The 17,547-nt window shown below is 49.1% G+C and overlaps 1 protein-coding gene across 6 annotated transcripts in view; it reads left to right on the top strand.

Annotated features, from left to right (window-relative positions):
- The window catches only part of PLCB2 (phospholipase C beta 2), a 40,757-nt gene extending 23,450 nt beyond the window's left edge, over positions 1–17,307 (top strand). For 5 of the 6 annotated variants that reach the window (XM_033514929.1, XM_015630749.3, XM_015630753.3 and 2 more), the window contains 22 exons: positions 55–212; positions 2,090–2,172; positions 2,380–2,464; positions 3,617–3,788; positions 4,581–4,678; positions 5,374–5,470; positions 5,588–5,672; positions 5,956–6,080; positions 7,049–7,203; positions 7,552–7,716; positions 8,676–8,775; positions 9,036–9,140; positions 10,030–10,115; positions 10,210–10,306; positions 10,479–10,532; positions 11,052–11,262; positions 11,459–11,630; positions 12,617–12,693; positions 14,308–14,403; positions 14,684–14,741; positions 16,071–16,157; positions 16,327–17,307. In XM_033514929.1, coding sequence (XP_033370820.1) covers positions 55–212; positions 2,090–2,172; positions 2,380–2,464; positions 3,617–3,788; positions 4,581–4,678; positions 5,374–5,470; positions 5,588–5,672; positions 5,956–6,080; positions 7,049–7,203; positions 7,552–7,716; positions 8,676–8,775; positions 9,036–9,140; positions 10,030–10,115; positions 10,210–10,306; positions 10,479–10,532; positions 11,052–11,262; positions 11,459–11,630; positions 12,617–12,693; positions 14,308–14,403; positions 14,684–14,741; positions 16,071–16,157; positions 16,327–16,599 — 2,639 coding nt within the window. In that variant the 3' untranslated portion in view covers positions 16,600–17,307. The remainder of the gene's footprint in view (positions 1–54; positions 213–2,089; positions 2,173–2,379; positions 2,465–3,616; positions 3,789–4,580; positions 4,679–5,373; positions 5,471–5,587; positions 5,673–5,955; positions 6,081–7,048; positions 7,204–7,551; positions 7,717–8,675; positions 8,776–9,035; positions 9,141–10,029; positions 10,116–10,209; positions 10,307–10,478; positions 10,533–11,051; positions 11,263–11,458; positions 11,631–12,616; positions 12,694–14,307; positions 14,404–14,683; positions 14,742–16,070; positions 16,158–16,326) is intronic. The other variant, XM_015630751.3, reaches the window with a different exon arrangement.
- The last annotated feature ends 240 nt before the right edge of the window (positions 17,308–17,547 follow it).

Genomic DNA, 17,547 nt, shown 5'->3' with positions numbered 1-17,547 from the left:
CTTGTGCAGGAGCTGTCCCGTGTGAGTAGCTAACGCTGAGCCTCCCTCCTGCAGCTGGGCAGTTTTCAGGGACATCCTCTCCGGAAATGTACCGCCAGACGCTGCTGGCTGGCTGCCGCTGCGTGGAGCTGGACTGCTGGAAGGGCCGGCCCCCGGACGAGGAGCCCATCATCACCCACGGCTTCACCATGACAACTGAGATCCTCTTCAAGGTAGGGAAGAGCTTTCTCCACGGATGCTTTCCCCTGCCTGCTTTTAGACTGATTGCTGAGGGAGCCAGATGGCTGAGGGCAAAGATGTTCGAGAGGAAAAGATTGATGGCAAGGTGACAAGTGAATGAATGTGTAGGTAGAAGGAAAAGTGAACAGATAAGCACTAGGTTGGAGTTAGCACATTTTTTGAATGGGAGGAGTAGCAGAGAGGTTGATAGCTGGATGAAGATGGATAGAGGAATGAATAAGGGAAATGTGGGAAATGAGGCAGAAGCCATGGAAGGGTGGCTGAGCAGAGGTGTGTGTGTACACAGGGCTGTGTCACAGGATGGATGCACAGAATGTGCCATGAGGCTGGTGGATTTATAGAGACACATCAGAGGAGCAAACAGGATGGCTTTCAGAAAACACACAGTTAAAATGAGTTTATCTTCTGGTCTGCAGCAGGTTTCTATGGCTGACAGCCTCAAGTGGAGGCTTTTGGAAGAACAGGGTTCAATTCCTTCCTAATGACCTGTGTTGGAATGTGTTTTGTGGAGCAGCTGGCTTCCCTGAGGATTCAGCTCCCAGGCTTCGGAAGCACAGCACAAAGCCAGGCAGTACAGGGCATTTATCCACAGCTTGCAAGTTACAAATAAAGGCATCATACTGAGGTTTTTTTCTGCACTCCTTTACACAGCTGCTGCCAACAGGTAGAGGTGCTTTAGATGTTTTTTTCCAGCTCTTTATTTTTCTTCTGTACCTTCCCCCCAGTTCCCACACTCCACTATTACTAAAATATTTATGTGTGAGGGAGGGGAAAAAAACAACAAACCAAACCAGTCCTTAAGGTCAGAGGTGTTGTCATCCTCAGACTCAGTAATTTCTAAAGCCCTGTGGTATCACTGCTGCTTTTTGCACAGCAGTTCACTGCAGATAGAACAGAAATAATGGCATTTGTAGCTGCTGTAATTGCAGAGTTCTGCTGAAGCCTGGGACCATTCCTCAAGGAAATTATAACCTGCTAACACAGCATGTGTTGGGTTTTGGTTTTACATAACACACAGTCCTTCCTTCCACTACAATTACTGTGGCCTTTTAGTAGCATTGTCTGAGGCTTCTTCTCAGAGCCTTGAGGCTTCCATGACAGACTGCCAGTGGTCCATGGAGGGGCAGCTGTGGCAGCCTCCCTCCATGCTGAGGTCATGGCTGATCCAGGGTTTGGGATGATCAAGGGACTGTAATTGCAAAGGAGCAAATGGCACTTCTTTACCAATTAGCAAGACTAGAAAGGAACAGAATGGAAAGTTTGTGGCACTTTAACAGGGGCTTGGGGAAAATATTATTTTTTCTTACATCGTTAATGCTGAGAAGGTTTCTATGGTATTTGCATTTGAAATGTCAGCACAGCTGGTGACTGAACACTCCAGCCCTCTGTTGCCAGGCAAAAGGATTTTATAAGCAGCAGAAATGATAGAAAATTGGGCAGGTTCAGAGGTAAGTATGGATAGAGTTTGCAGTGCTTTAATCTGGTGCTGCACACACCTTTCTTTGCCAGTTCAAGGTGCTTGGGGCAGGGGTTTGTCCCTCTTGGCCAGATGCTCTCACATGTAGTGATGTGTACACTGACCTGTGCAGCAAAACCAAAACTCACCTTCTTCCATCTTCAGCTTCATTTTGGTGCAAGCTGTTGAGTTAGCTCAGTGTGGATCCTCTGGAGCTGGAAATCTGGGTAGGCATGAAAAAGATGACACTTCTCACCTTCTTACTGGGAGAAGTTTAGTGACTTTGGAAGGGGCTCCTGAGAGAAAATTTTGGAGTCTCTTCAGTGGGAGGTCAGCTGTGTGTCTGTTATTAATGAGTGCTGAGCTTCTCTCTGATCATGGCCTCTCCTTCAGGATGCCATCGAGGCCATTGCAGAAAGTGCTTTCAAAACATCTCCATACCCTGTGATCCTGTCCTTCGAGAACCACGTGGACTCGTGAGTATTTGGTGACTGGGAGAATTGTCTGCTGTGTCCAGAGCAGAAAATACACAGGCAAGGGCTGCTGGGTTGGAATGGGACCTTAACATCTGCATAGCTGAGGTGGTTTTCTGTGAAGAGGACATGGATCTCAATCTCTTGCCCATGCCAAACTCTGGATTTGAGAATTTGGTTTCTTCTTCACTCCTGCCTGATCTCTCTTAGGCCCAAGCAGCAGGCAAAGATGGCCGAGTACTGCCGAACCATTTTTGGAGACATGCTGCTGACAGAGCCACTGGAGAAATACCCGGTATGAGGGAGCTGGGCCAGGAGGCCACTGGAGGGAGGGGGAGGCCTTTCTGGAAAACTTGGTTTACTCCTGGTGCTTGGAGGTGCCACAACAGACACAATGCCACGGACATGGGTCCTGGCTCATGGGGGTGGGTGGCAGACTCTGTCACAGAGGTTTTCTTGTTTAGCACTCTGTCACCTGAGGGGCTCTGGGCACTGAGCTCTGAGTGGCCAGGATGCACTGAGGGTACCAGGTGTGTTTTGTACATGGCACTGGTCCAGCTCTGTCTGCCAGCTCTTGGGAAAAGAAGCAAAGGCCTAATCCTGCTTCTAGCCTGGAAATACTCCCTTCCAGGCATAGGTGGGCAAGTCAATGTCATGTGCTTGGGATAACTGAGGAAAGCTCCCCGTCTGCTTGACCCTTGTCTTCATCTTATCTGTACAACAGGTATTTCTGTGGGCCCTGTGACACCTTTGGTGCCACAACTGCCCCGCCAGGGGACATGGTTTTAAACATCTGAGCAGGACCTGTGTTCTGCAGGGCATGAGACAGGTCCTTGGGTTTCACAGAGGAGGGTCAGCTGAGGCACCTGGCACAAACAGGTGTTTGAAAGCACTGAGACCCAAAGAAGAGCTGGAAAGAAGCAGTGAGCCAGCAGCAGCTGCCCATTGTCCAGCCCTACGTCCAGGCAATAGGAACAGAGAGGGTTGAGGGAGGGAACAAGTCAAGAGATCAGCTAATCTATTAACAGGCCTTTGCTGTCTCTGCAGTCTGTCACATGTTCTTGTCTTGAGCCACCTCCTCTGGGATCTCTTTTAAATCTCCTGCAGGCAGTGTTTAAATCTGGCTTGAGGGACCGAGGATCTGGCATATAATGAGAGAAGTAGGTGGAATGGGAAGCCAGAGGAATTTGGATGCCTTCAGGCCATGTAGGTGTTTTTTTAGCAGGATGGGTAGCTAGGCAGCATGGCAAAGCCTGAGAGGTGCAAAATGCTGGTCTGAAACCATAGGTGAAGTTTTAGGGAAAATCTGCATTAATCTAGTGGGATATGCTGGCAGATGGAGGAAATTAGGAGTGTAGTAGGTGAAATGTGTCTGTGCACTGGCAATTGGCCAGGGGGACAGGGGAGGTGAGTGTTTGAATTCTATGACGAAGTTTATCTGTTGCAGCTGAAGCCAGGAGTTCCTCTGCCAAGTCCTAAGGATCTCTTAAGGAAAATCTTGATTAAAAACAAAAAGAACCAATCTATGTCTGGGAAGAGGCAGAACTCTTTGAAGAAAGGGAGGAATGTGGAACCAGAAACCACTGAGCAGCCAACCTCTGTGGATGCCGAAGATACTGGTATGTCTGAAGGGAAGGGGGACTACTAAAATTGATGGGAAAAGCCTTTCTAAATCATCCAGTACGAGCTTGGGGCAAGCCAGCACTAATCATTAAATCAGTTATCCCAAGCAGCAACAGAATACTGGAATAGAAATTAAGCCTTCAGAATATTTTGAACACTTGGTCCCACCAAAAGAGACAATAATTTACAACTTGCCCATCATCCCTCAGTGATCCACTAATGCACTCTGGCTTTTGAGTTGAGGGAAGGTGAATAATTTGTTACTACTTGTAGCTCTCTGATAACCAGAAATTCACCGCAGCCTAGTTCTTCACCATGAGGGTCTTGGACATCCATAAAACCTTCAGCCCCTCTCTCTTCCCTTCCTGTCACCTTTTGGGCTCAGGGTCCCTGTGGCAGAACAGTCCCTGTTGTGGTAAGAGCACATGTCATGTGACATGAAGTCATATGAGGACAAGTGAGCACCACTGCAGAACACCTGGAAATGGGCATTTTATTCCTATAAATGTGTGTGACTTTGGAGGGGAAACAGCTCAGTGATTGTCACTCCTGGGTATGAGTGACATGAGGGGAGCCTCCAGCAGGAATGGTTTGGTCTCTTGGGTGTGCTGGTCCTCAGTGTACCAGTTCATATTTGGATTTGGCCAATAAAATTGTAGGATTCTTCCCCTCAGTGTTCCAGCATTACTTGGTGATGAGGTTTGGCAGAGCTCTCCACTGCCAGCAGCTTGCAGGGTCCTGTCTGTGTCTTCCTGATCCATACCACTGATGAGGGTCTGTGTGCTTAGTCTGGGCAGGTGATGTGGCTGAAGAGGAGCCAGAGGAAGAGGATGAACAGCTCAGAAACCTGGATGAAGAGGAAATCAAAAAGATGCAGTCAGATGAGGTACTGACACTATTAGTTTTTTTTTCCTTTTCTGTTTGGATTTTTGCTGGCTTCCATTTTTTTCTGGGGCCTCACCCTACAGAATAGAGATGAACTCAAAGTGCAAAGGGGAATGAACCTGTAACGGGCTTTCCATCCCCCACACAAGATTTTTGCAGGAGAAACTGAAAAAGAGAAATTTTGTTGCAAGCATAAAGAATGTGGCAGAGGAGTTACTGCTGACTCTGCATGATTTGGAGATAACTGTTTGCCTTGGGGGTGTTGGACAGGCTTAGCCTTGGTCTGCAAAGTTGTTACTGAAAGTGCTGCAGCTGAAGGGGGAGGGAGGAGATCAGCATTCCATGAATAAAAGGTCTATTTCCCATTTCCATTTCCCTGGTATTCTTTGGAGAGAAGGAAAAATAATATCCACAGTTCATCCCAGACTCCATGTTCCTGAGGGGTCAAAGAGGTCCTGGGCTTTGTACATTCTCCCTGCAACCTCTCCATTTGCCTTGATTCCATTTTTGCCTGGCTGCCTGGAGAGTCTGTGCCCTTGCCCACCATGGAGCCGTGGGACTGGGAAGCCAGAGAAAGTGGAGCACTCTGGTCAGGGCAGCCACCAGAGCTCTTTGATTGGGAGGCCCTGGTGCAGTTTGTTCCATCTCCAGGGAAGGTGTCTTCATCTGTTTCCTTTTGGATTGTTTTCTGCTCAGGGCACAGCTGGCCTGGAAGTGACGGCGTACGAGGAGATGTCCAGCCTGGTTAACTACATACAGCCCATCAAATTCAACTCCTTCGAGCTCTCTGCCAGTAAGTCAGGCTCAGTCCCTTCAGAATCCAGGCCAAGTGCTTCCTGGCTCCGTTGGTCCCCCATGCAGAACAGGGACTGGGCGTGCCTTGCTCCTAAATGCAATCTCCTGTTTCTAGAGAAGAACCGGAGTTACGTCATCTCTTCCTTCACCGAGATGAAGGCTTACGATCTGCTGAGCAAGTTCCCCATGCAGTTTGTAGAGTATCCTTTTGGCAGCCCTTTCCCAGTGCCATCGGGTGCTTGGAGTGTGAGGGAGATTCTTGACAGGATGCATCCTGCAGTAGCCAATGTCAAGGCTGCCAAATGCTTGTCCTTGGGTGAAAAGCGTATGGACGAGGACCCTGAGCCCCTCTGGGGTCTTGTCTGGATGGAAGGCTCTGAACATTTGGTAGCAGAGCTCCAACAGTTTTCATAATGGGAATATGTGGGCTGGCCCCAGGGCACAACAGGAGCACTCCCAACTTGTTTCCTATAGAGGCTGTAGATACAACAAGTGGCAGATGAGCCGCATTTACCCCAAAGGCACCCGCATGGACTCCTCCAATTACCAGCCCCAGATGTTCTGGAATGTCGGCTGTCAGATGGTGGCACTCAACTTCCAGACCATGGGTGAGTGTCGGGGTGTGCTCCAGACTCCAAGCAGGTGAGGTCAGGTGTTGCTGGTCCCTGGGTGCTCCTGGTCTGTGTCTCTTCCTTTTCTGCCATTTCCCTGGTCATTATTCTATATGCCTTTTCCCAAAGTGCTGTTCTCCTCTGATTTGATCTCCCACAGACCAACAGCACTTTTCCATGCCCAGCACAGACCTGGCACACACACACTCGTGGACTGCTGTCACCCTGTGTCTGGGCACTGTCCCTGGCTGTCCTGTTCCACAATGTCACACTGAATCATATCCATGAGGACACCTGCAGCTCCCATCCCCCAAGTTGCTACCTTTACAAGGCAGAGGCAGAGCTCCATCTGGCCACAGCACTGGCCTGTCTGTGCCATTATTTCCAGGATTTTGACCTGACCAGAGAGGAAGGGCCTTTCCTTGCTGTACAACCAGCATAAGATGGAAAGAAAACCCTTTAGAGAAAGCTGTACCTTACCCCTCTTCCTTCCTCAGAGGGCTGTGTTATGTATAGAGCATAGGAGACAAAAGGGAGCGAGTGTAAGGTTAGTTCTGAAGAGGATGACAGTGCAGGCAGGTGCAGCAACCACCAGGCAGTGTCCTCAGAAGCATCAGAGAGGAGATGGACTCAGAGGAGGCCCAAAATGAAAGGGGGAAGGAGCAGAGGGGCTTAGGCAGCTACTTATTTCCACCCAAAAATAGCAGGTGCTCCTTAAAGCAGGTTTTAATTTAGTTCTGCCCATGACTTAAGGTGCAAGAGCAAGCAAACCACTTCCCTTCCTTACAACAGCTGCTGTAATATTTTTCCCTGTAGGGTGCTGAGAGGCTTAATTAGTTTTCAAGATGGCTTTGTAAGCTGTGGGCTGGCAGGGGCTGGAAGCTTCCGGCAGCTTTCAGCTCCCTCGTAGCACACAGGCTGCCTGTCCCCCCCAGCCCTGTCTCACTGTCTTGCTCTGCTCTCAGATGTCCCCATGCAGCAGAACATGGCCCTGTTTGAGTTCAATGGGCACTGTGGCTACCTGCTCAAGCACGAGTTCATGCGGCGCCCCGATAAGCAGTTCGACCCCTTCTCTGTGGACCACATCGACGGGCTGGTGGCCACCACTGTCTGTGTCACGGCAAGTACAGCCTGGGGACCCCATCCTGTGTCACCCAGGGGGACTCTCAGTGCCACATGAACCTGTGGAGTCCTGGGGGAAATGTTACTGTGGCAACTCCCAGGCTTGTTGCTATTTTAAATTAATCATAATCACATGAAAATGGAAAATGAGCATCTGCCGTGAAGAGGCAGCCAATGCTGTGCTGGTGGGGAGAGAGGAAGTGCTGAAGCAAGAAATAGAGGTGGAGGTAAAAGAAGAGCTGGAGCAGAAAAGTTGTTTTGGGGTGGGAAAGTGACTTTGGGGTGAAGGAATGTGTGAGTCTCTCTGTTTTATTCTTCTCAGCAGTTGCTAACTCTGTGTTCACAGGTGCTCTCTGGTCAGTTCCTCTCAGACCGCAGCGTGAAGACCTATGTGGAAGTGGAGCTCCTTGGGCTGCCAAGGGATGCCAAACGCAAACACAGAACCAAACTGACCTCCACAGCCAACTCCATTAACCCTGTGTGGAAAGAGGAGGCTTTTGTTTTTGAAAAGGTGAGAACATTTGTTAGTAATTTATACAGAAAATCCTTAAAGCTCCTGATGGCCATGAACACTGCCTTGGGAGAGATCAGTGCCAGTAGAAGGGACTCCCCCCTGGAGACCTCAGGCCTGGCTTTGGACACTCTCAGGTAACATCCAAACAACAATATCCAAAACAACTCTGCATCAGTATTTCCCAGAACAGACAAGGAGTAGCTAGGAATGGTTCTGGAAATAACAGGCATGCCAAGTCTCCCCTCTGTGATGTCCTCTTTGGACTGACCAGTTTGGAAAACTTCAGGCACCAGAAAGGAACTGAATTTCTGTGGTTAAATTGTCAATGAGAAACAACCAAACTGGAGCAGTAATGGGACCAGTTTTCAGTTGTGCCAGAACGTAGAAAGCTGCCCTGTCTCTCCCCAGGAATTCAGGGATCACCAATCCAGCTGCAGGGCACAGGGAAGTTAACTCAAGTACACATTATACAATTCATCTGTCAGGCACAGTGGGAAGCTACAGATATTTTCAGCCTGCTTGGCTGAAATATCCTCCTTTCAGAAACACTCTGAGGCTTCACTCCTGGCAGAATATTTTATGGCACAAGAATACAGGGAAGGAGGGAATCAAAAGCCTTTATTTAACAATGTTACCATGCTTGCTAAATTATCCATCCCAGTTCACTCCATTCTTGAGTGAGTTCTTCCTGGAAGCAGTGGTTTGGAGGGTTTGTTGCCCTATTTTTGTCTTTAGGGAACCTGTGAACCCTGGGCAGGCTGAGAAGCCTGCATTTGGTGGAGTTTATGGGCAGTCAGCCATGATGTCTATGGTAAACTGTGCTTAAATTACAAGATGCAGGAATAGGCAGTGCCATCCTGGAAGAGATGGAATTGTTTGGTTGGAAGGAGGAGGAGGATGCTTCTATCAGGAGTTAGAGGTGAGGACACTGGTGTCTTACTCTGCTTTTCCCTTAGATCATGATGCCCGAGTTGGCATCTCTCAAAATTGTGGCTTGGGAAGAAGGAGGGAAGTTCATTGGCCAGCGTATCATTCCCATCATCGCAATGCACCCAGGTAAATCCATGGAAATTCCTTCAGCTTTTGTGCCCTTGAGACCTGTCCAGGGGGAGCCATAGAGACAATACAAACAGCTGCATACTTTACTCCTTAATCTCCATGCCCACAGGCAGTGGAACCTTCAAATCCATCTTGTTATAGCCTTGGCTTTATCCCATGATATCACCTCTTCTGTAAAGAGGGGCTTGGGCTGCTGGAGCAGAGGCAGGGAAGGGACAGGATTCCACCAGCTCAGCTCCCTCCCCTCTCTGTCCCAGGCTACCACCACGTGTGCCTGCGCAGTGAGAGCAACATGCCGCTCACCTTGCCCGCCCTCTTCGTGTTCCTGGAGATCAAGGACTATGTGCCGGATGCTTGGGCAGGTAGGGAGTGCTGGAATGTGCAGGGGGTGCTTCTGGCCTCCTCCAAACTCTGATTCAGAAGCATTTTTCCAGCCTGGGAAGTGCTTTCCTGCTGCACCCTCAATTCCTTGTCAGGGTGGGACCTGAGCGCATGCCAGCATCCTGTCACAGCCTCGCTGCCTTGGGAGAAGCATGGAGGCTCCCACTGCAGCTGTGCCTGGTTCCCAGCTGAGGTGCAGTGCAGGACTACCAGGCTCCAGGAATGGCTCAGCCCTACTCTTGTTCAGAGGCAGGGAGAGGTTTCCTTGGAGGAATAGGTGACATCTCTCAGGGTCTGCAGAGAACAGGGGTTTTAGAGAGGTTTTAGGAGTGATGCTCTTTCCTGTTGGAAGAGAAGGGAGGTTCTTTGTGGTACTAAGATATGGGGACTTCCTTTGAGAAGGGACAGAGCTGGATGTGACAGAAGCCTCACCAGAGGGATCAACAGTCATGACCAAGCCCAGAGTGCAACAGTATCAGCCACAGGAGCTCTTGTAAATACTTCTCAAGTTTGCTTTCTCCCCCACTATGTTCATACAAATGAACATTATTCACTGGGGAAATCCTGAGAAATTTGGTTTATCAGATTTTTATTAAAAATGAGGTTTATACAATGTTGGGCTGAGCTATCCAGGTGGGAAAAGTCTTAACCTGGCCCTGGCTTTTGGGAGCAGAGTTCCCAAAATCACTTCACAGTGCTGCCCTGAACACTTGTGAGCCATGGCCTTGGGCTCCCTTATGCTGTCATGGAGACATTGGTTACAAACAGAGAACACAAACTATTCCTTCTTCACAGTACCCTGTTCTGGGCAGGGAAAATGTGTCCATCAGTTGTTTGCTATCCAAGCCAAGCCCTGTTCTCTGTTTCCAGATCTCACTATTGCTCTTTCCAACCCCATCAAGTTCTTCAACCTGCAGGACAAGTGCTTGGTGAAGCTCAAGGATACCTCAGAGGAGGTGAGTTTTTCCAAGTTCTGTTCTCTAGAGCACCTTGCATGGATTCAGCCTGAAATAATGTTGAGTTTTCATTTACCTCTGATGTTTGTTTTAGAGGCCTGGCACACAGACAAACCTCTCATCTGCTGAGACTAATGGGGTGGCAGGCTCCACTAGGAAACCCAGCGTTCCTCCCTCTAATGGCTCCACAGGTAAGTTTCCAAGAGTTTCCAATCATTTAAGTGTCTTGGCAGCTTAATTAATTCTTCTGTACTGACACCAACATCCTTCACGTGGGCTGTGTTCTGGTGAGCTCTCCTCTGTCCATTTCCAACCGTGGCATCCAAGATGAGACATTAACAGGAACTTCTTTTGGGATTTCAGGAGCAGCAGTGCTCATCAAGGATGAAGCTGTGTTAGAAGTAATGCAGATGGCAGGTAACTCCTCATGCTGGTCACCAGGGCTGAGGCCCTGCCTGTCATCTTACTTACATTTCCAAATTAAAAAGACATGTCCCAACCCTGCCTGGTCTAGCCAGCACTAAAGACAAATCCCTGGAATCCTGGGGCTCAAGGACAGATTTCCTTCAGCACACCAAGGTGTTGTTCACCTGCTTTTGGGTGCCTGAATGCAGTGTGATGCCAATTCCTGCAAACACAGGGCCTAATGGTGCCTCAAAACTGAACTAAAGGCACAAAAGGAAACCTGCTTCACTCGGGATATGTTGGCAAGTAACTGTTATGTACATTGCTTTTTTAGAAGTTATTCCTAAAGAGAAGTGTTTGCCAGGACAGAATATGTACCTGGGGAGAGGCATCCCAAGGTGTGGAGCAGAGGGGGCTCTGGTTTGGATGTGGTGATCGAGGGACATGTGTTGGAGCTGTATGCTCCAGTTTCCTCACTCCAAGCCTTGGGAAGGAGCTGGTCCTATTCAGCCTTTTTACTTTGTGTTTCAGAGCCCGAGACAATCACCCTTGCTGAGCTGCAGCAGAAGAAGCGCTTCCTGAAGCTGCTGAAGAGGCAAGAGAAGGAGCTGAGGGAGCTGGAGCGGAAGGGAAGCAAACAGAGGGAGGAGCTGCTGCAGAAATACTCGGCGCTCTTTTCAGAGCTGGCCTGCGCTGGGGGCAAGAAAAGGACAGTGCGCACAAGGAAAACCCAGAAGAAGAGGTAACCACAGCCTGGGAGTCATCTTCCCAAACCAAAACAAGGATCCCCAGGGACACATGGGCTCCCCTTCTCTGCAGGAACATGGAGCAGTGCAGGCATCTGCGTGTCCTGGGTTGTTCCCACTGAGGGTGGGTGGGAAGGTTGGGATTGTACTGGCGTGGTGAGAAGCAGCACGGCCCCGGATTCTGTTCTGCAGGAGTGTGACCCCAAGTGATGCTGGTACCAGTGCAAATCCTGTAAAAGCCGCAGAGAGCATCGACTGCTGCTGGCTCGTGGAGCTGAGGGAGAGGCTGGAGATGGAACTCATCCACCTTGGGGAGGAGCACCATAATCGGATCCGAAGGAAGAAAGAGCAGCATGCTACTGAGGTGAGGGCTGCGAGTGCCACCTGAAAACATACCCTGGGACAGCCCAAAAAATCCCAAGTTATTCACTAAACTGAGCTTGGGAATGTGGGCCCAGAACACACCTGACACATGCATTGTCAGGCCCATGCCAGGTAACTGAGAATGAAGACATGAAGCTTGTTTGTTTAGAAGCCCTAAAAATCCTGCAGAAACATTTTATATGTCTGCTTTTTTTTAAAAAAAAATAGTAGCATTGTCCTGAGGCACATCAGGCACCATCTGCTCCAGCTCTTCTGATGCCTTTGTATGAAGTACAAATGGAGTAATTGTGGTGTTTAGTGGCTTCACACCTTGCCAGGTGCCACCTCTCTGGGAGCTGGGGTGATGTGGAGGTGGGCTGAGGGCTGACCAGTGGCACCATCAGAGCGTGTTCTGCTGTTTGATTTGGTGGAAGTCAGAGTCCTGCAGGCTGAGCTCAGCCAAGGCCAGGAGCCACAGTGGTGCCTAGGGACAGAGTGCAGGCTGTGGGATGGTGGTGGTAAATCCAGCATATGCAATCTGTTCCAGTGAAAGGGGAGTGATTCCATGCTTGGGAGGCCTTTTCCCATTAGTGTTTTCTGAAGGAATTTGCACTGATACACCTTCAGTCTTCAGTTCCCTGGTGCACCTTAGGCTTAATGGGTCTCTTGCAAGCTGTGTGCAACCCTGAGAAGAACATAACACTTGGGCACTGGCTCACTTGGGAATCAAGTTTCTTACCTGGGAGAGGAGCCAGGGATGAAACTTTCCTGTCTCACAAGTGTGAGTCCACTGGCACAGTGGGGCCTGTGTGCACAGCTCACTCCTGTGCCAGTGTTTGCACTGAGCCTCAGGGATTCAGAATTTGTTGCTCCTGGAATTCAATGCAGGGAGGTGTACAGCTGGCTTGGGTGCAATTGGATACAGTTGGGGTGCAGTGTCTCATCCTGGTTTGTTCCCTTTTGGCCTTGTGTTCATCCCTTAAACAGCAAGTTGCCAGGATCCTGGAGCTGGCCAGGGAGAAGCAGGCAGCTGAGCTGCGGGTGCTGAAGGACACGTCAGAAAGGTAAATACAGCAGTGGAATCACAAATAATGCCCAGTTCTGCTCTGGGGCAGCACTTTCTGCTGCATCTCAAAGCTCTGCTCTGTAGCTGGGGAGTGAGGAGGGGGAAGAGAAGATTTTTTTTTTTTCCTTTGGTGAGAAACTGAGGCAGGGGGATGTGACATAGGATCTCACACAGTGGTATGGGGGGAAGATGCCTCTTGTGATCCCCAGAACAGTGTTCCTGCCACAGGGCACAGAGCAGGATACAGTGTTCCATCTGCAAAGAGCAGCCTGGAGCCACTGATGGGGAAGGATGGGAAATAGCACTGCTGGTCCCTGGCTGCCTCCTCTGTCTCTTGCAGTCAGGGCCTCACATTAATCCCTTCCAGGGACTGATTGGCTCCATCTTCTAAGTGAATTGAACCTTTGCTCCAATATTTAAATAAACCGGCAGAATCTATTGACCAGTCTCTAGTCAGACATGTATCCATTTGTTGCAAGAACTTTTGTCCTGAAGCCAAAATCCTCACTCATTCCTACTGTCCATTAAATTCTGTCTCAGTCTTTAGTTGCAAATTCAGATAAAACTCTCTCTTTTTGTGTCCTGTCCCAAGCCAGACTCTTTTTACTCAGCTATTCAGAACATTCAGGTCTAAGCAAACAGGTGAGTAGCCAGGTAGTGGTTTGCTGACAGTAGGATGTCATTAATACAGTCACATCTTCTTGGCTGGGAGAAGCTTCAGAAAGATTTCAAGATCTGGAGCAACAGGCAATGAAATGACAGTTTAATTGGAATAAATATAAAATAATCTGAATGGAAAATGCTGGCTACAGCCCAGCTGTGCACTGGTGTTGGCACTCATGTAAGAGATCTTGAGGTGCTGTGGCTGCTCTTCATTCCCAGGCTCTGGAGGGGCCAGAGTGGCAAACAGGATTTTGGGAAGTGTACAGGAAAACAAAAAAATGATTGAGTCAGCCTTGTGCCACTGGATGTGTCTGTGCAGAGCTGTCCCCTTCTCAGTGTGCCATCTCAAACAAAAAGTCTTTGAAAGAGCAAGAAGGACAGCCAGCACTGAGGAGGAATTTGTGCACAAAAAGGAATTAAATGGGACAGCTAGGAGAACAGATGTTTGAGGGAATGTGACAGGAATGTGTAAATGATGAATGGCCTGGAAGAGGGAAGTGATTGCTTACTGTTTTCCATTGGAAAGAAGGGTGGGACAGCCAGTGAATGTCCCAGGTGCCTCTGTGTATAAATTAAATATTGTAACTCTCGTGGCAAAGAGCTGTGAAATCCAATAGTAGAGGTAAACTCCAAAATATGAGTGACATCATGGAACATGATACATGCATAGATACTGGAGGATAGACTGGAAACTGGGAAGGTGGAGGAGGGAAAATTTCCTGTCCATTTTTCTTTCTTACACTTGCCTTTAGCATGTGCTGCCTCCACAGCTGGGCCAGGACACGTTCTGACTCAGGACTTAAAATATCCCGAAGACTCCAGGCCTCGTGCTGTACAGTCTTCCACATTTGGTGTTTCTGAACAGTGCAACGCTCCAGAGAGCTCCAGAGTACTGCTCAGCTGTCTGGGGCTGGTAACCAGGCCTGTATCTCATCTCTTTTCTCCACAGCAACATTAAAGACATTAAGAAGAGGATGGAGGCAAAGAGAGTGGAGAGGGTCCAGGCCATGCTGAGGAATACCAGTGACAAGGCTGCACAGGAGAGGTACGGGAGTGGATGTTCCTGGGCTTTTTCCATGCAGGAGCTCCTGCTGACTTGGAAGCTGAAAAAGTAGAATTTTGCATTCAGTTATTTGTCTTATGGCTCAGCCAAATTTGAGCGGTGTTTTATTTGTCCTTCCTAAAATTACAGCAGCTTCTCCCTGTGGCAGGAGAGTGTGGGAATGCAATACACCTGTTGATCAGTATGACACTGATCAGTACTGACAAATGGGTTTTATGGAAGAACAGCTGGATTTCACAGGGTTTTATAATTTTCTTTAAAGGTTGAAGAAAGAAATTAACAACTCCCATATTCAGGAAGTGGTGCAGACGGTCAAAAGGGTGAGTTCTGGGGCATCAGACTGCCCCAGCAGCTCTGGGTTCTGCAGGGGTGTGGCTGGGGGATTTGTAACCCGTGGCTCAAGAACAGTGGGAAGGCCTGGCAGGAGGAAAGACAGCTCAAGGACCCAGCTCTGCCCTCTGAAGACTCAGTGCCAGAAAAAGCCTGAGTCCATGTCTGTCTGTCTGTGAGTGTCAGCTTTTGAGTCCATGTGTCTGTCCATGTCCGTGTGTGTGTCTGACTGGCCAGGTGTGACCACGTGTCCAGCTGTGTCTGTGTGTCCCTGCCCCTGCAAGTGTGTGTTTGTCTGTGTGTTGAGTCCATGGGTCTGTGTCCAAGTCTGTCTGTCCCTGTGTGTCTGTCCCTTTGTGTATCTGTGTTCATTTGATTGTGTCTGTCTGTCTGTTTGGGTATCTGAGTGTGTGCGTCCGTGGGTCCAGGTGTCTGTATGTCCTCCTGTGTCTGCATGCCCATTTGTGTCCATGTATGTCTTTGTGTCTGTGCATGTCTGTGTGTGTGTCTCTCCATGTGTCCCTGTGTCCACGTATGTCTGTGTACGTGTGTCCATCTGTGCCTGGCCATGGGTGTGTGTGTCTGTGTCCCCCCCCAGTTGAGTCTGTGTTTTGTGGATCTCCTCCACCTGTTTGTGTGTGTGTCCATTGTGTGTGTGTGGGTGTGTCTGCCTTAGGATGAGTCTCTCCAGCTGTGTCCCTGTGTGTGTCCGTGTATGCCTGTGTTGATCTGTGTGTGTCCATGAGTGTGTCCTTGTGTGTGTGTGTTGGTGAGTCCGTGCGTGTGCTCCCATTTGTGTGCCCATATCCTGTGGCTGTGTCCATGTGTGCATCTGTGGTCCACATCTGCCTATGTCCATGTGTCTGTGTCCATGTGTGTCAGTCTGTCTGCCTGTGTCCGTGCCCCTGTGGCTTCCTGTCTTTGTGTCCGTCCGTGTTCCTCTGTGTGGGTGTCCATGGGTGTTTGTGTCTGTGTCCAGCTGTCTGTATTCATCTCCATCAGTGTCCTTGTGTCTATGGGTGTGTCTGTCCATGTGTCTGTGCTCCTGTGTCCATGTCTGTCTGTCCATGTATACGTGTGCCTGATTGTGAGAGTACATGTGTGTCTGTGCGTGTCCAGGTGTCTGTCCTTACACAAGTCTGTGTATCCATGTATGTCTGTGTCTCTGTCCCTATGTCCCACTCACCTGCCAGGCTGTCGTGGTGTCCCCAACTCCAGGCTGCTGCTCCAGGCCCATCCTGCTGGGCTGAGCTTGGGCTGTCCAAGCCCCTTCCCTATAAAACTGGAGCCTGAGGGGGGTCAATTTATTCTTTTTTAAGGTGACAGAGAAGACTGACAGGTACCAGCAGAAACTGGAGGAGAAGCAGGCAGCAAGGCTCCAGTCCATCAAGGAGAGAGAAAGCCAGGTATGGATGACATTTAGGGTCAGGGCTTGTTCCTTGACACAAGAAGTCCAAACCCCCAGAAAATCTTTATTCCCACCCAGTCCCAGGGGGTGAGAAAGTGGATGAGGGGGCCCACATAGACCCCAGAAGGATCAACTGCTCATCCCAGAACTTGATTCTCCATTTGCAGCTCCAACAGCAGGTACAGGTGGAATATGAGGAGAAGCTGAGAGCTCTGAACATGGAGGTTCAGGAGATGGTGAAGAACTACACCAAAGCCAGCTTTCCTGGAGAGCCACAGACTGGAAAGGAAGCAGATCAGAGCATTCCTGAGGGAGAACAAGGCTCTACAGATCAACTGGAAACAAATATCCCAGTGGCAGAGATGTCTAGGCTTACACTGGCAATGACTGAGCCTGTGGAAGCTGGGATGGATGTGGAGATAGAAGAGAGCATATTCTGAGCTGGGTCCCTTCCTTACTGCTCATTGCAAGAAGGTGTATGGTGAAGTAACAACCAGCTTCACAAACTACTGCCATCCCTTTCCATTCTGGGGAGCTTCTGAAATCCTTCAGGAATGTACTACATTTTCCCAGATATCTGGAAGCAGTCTGGAGAGCTCACCCTTCAGAGTACTTTCCTCTGTCTTTCCCAGCCTGAGCTCTGAGGTATTTCAGCAGTGGGAAAGTGCCTGCAGACCAGCTCCCTGTTGGCATCACAGCAGCAGCTACAGGAATATTTACTTTGCATTCCTCATCGTTCCTCACGTGTATCCCTTCACACCAGTCCAACTCCTCCTAACATCTTCTACACGGTTCAGTGAAACAGCAATAAACAAGCCAAACAAAAACCCTAAACACTGATACAAAGAGACACCACAGGTGGGGATGGGGGTGGAAAGTGGGTTCAATCACAGCAAACCACACCAGGCTGTGCATCCTACAGGAAAAGTTACACATGAAGCTGCATTAATTAAGGATTAAAAATGCTGCTATAACCAAACCAAACCCCAGGTCAAGTAGGTATGAGACAGCATGTTCCAAGCCTAGTCTGAGCACCCAAGAGTCCACATCTCCCCTGTGGTGTCACCAGAGTACTGGAATTATGGATTGTACATTTCTGAGCTATTTATTTTCTAAAAAAAAATTAAAACATTGCTGTTCTTAAACAACTGGGTCACTTGTCACTTAGCTGCAGTTAGTGTGTGTCCGTATCTGGTCATGTGTCTTGATGTGTGTCCAGGTGTGTACATGTACATCTACACATGTCCTTGTTTGTGTGCCAGGCTGTCTGTCCATTTGTGTCTGTATGTCCATATATGTGTCATCCCTGTCTCAGTGTGGGACTGTGTGTCTGTGTCCATCTCTCCAGCTGTGTCTGTATTTCTCTGTGCCTTTGAGCGTGTGTTTGT

This window comes from Parus major, chromosome 5 (assembly GCF_001522545.3).
Source record: "Parus major isolate Abel chromosome 5, Parus_major1.1, whole genome shotgun sequence".
NCBI classification, from domain to species: domain Eukaryota; kingdom Metazoa; phylum Chordata; class Aves; order Passeriformes; family Paridae; genus Parus; species Parus major.
Note: the sequence above shows the minus strand (reverse complement) of the source record. Positions and strands in the feature narration are given on the sequence as shown.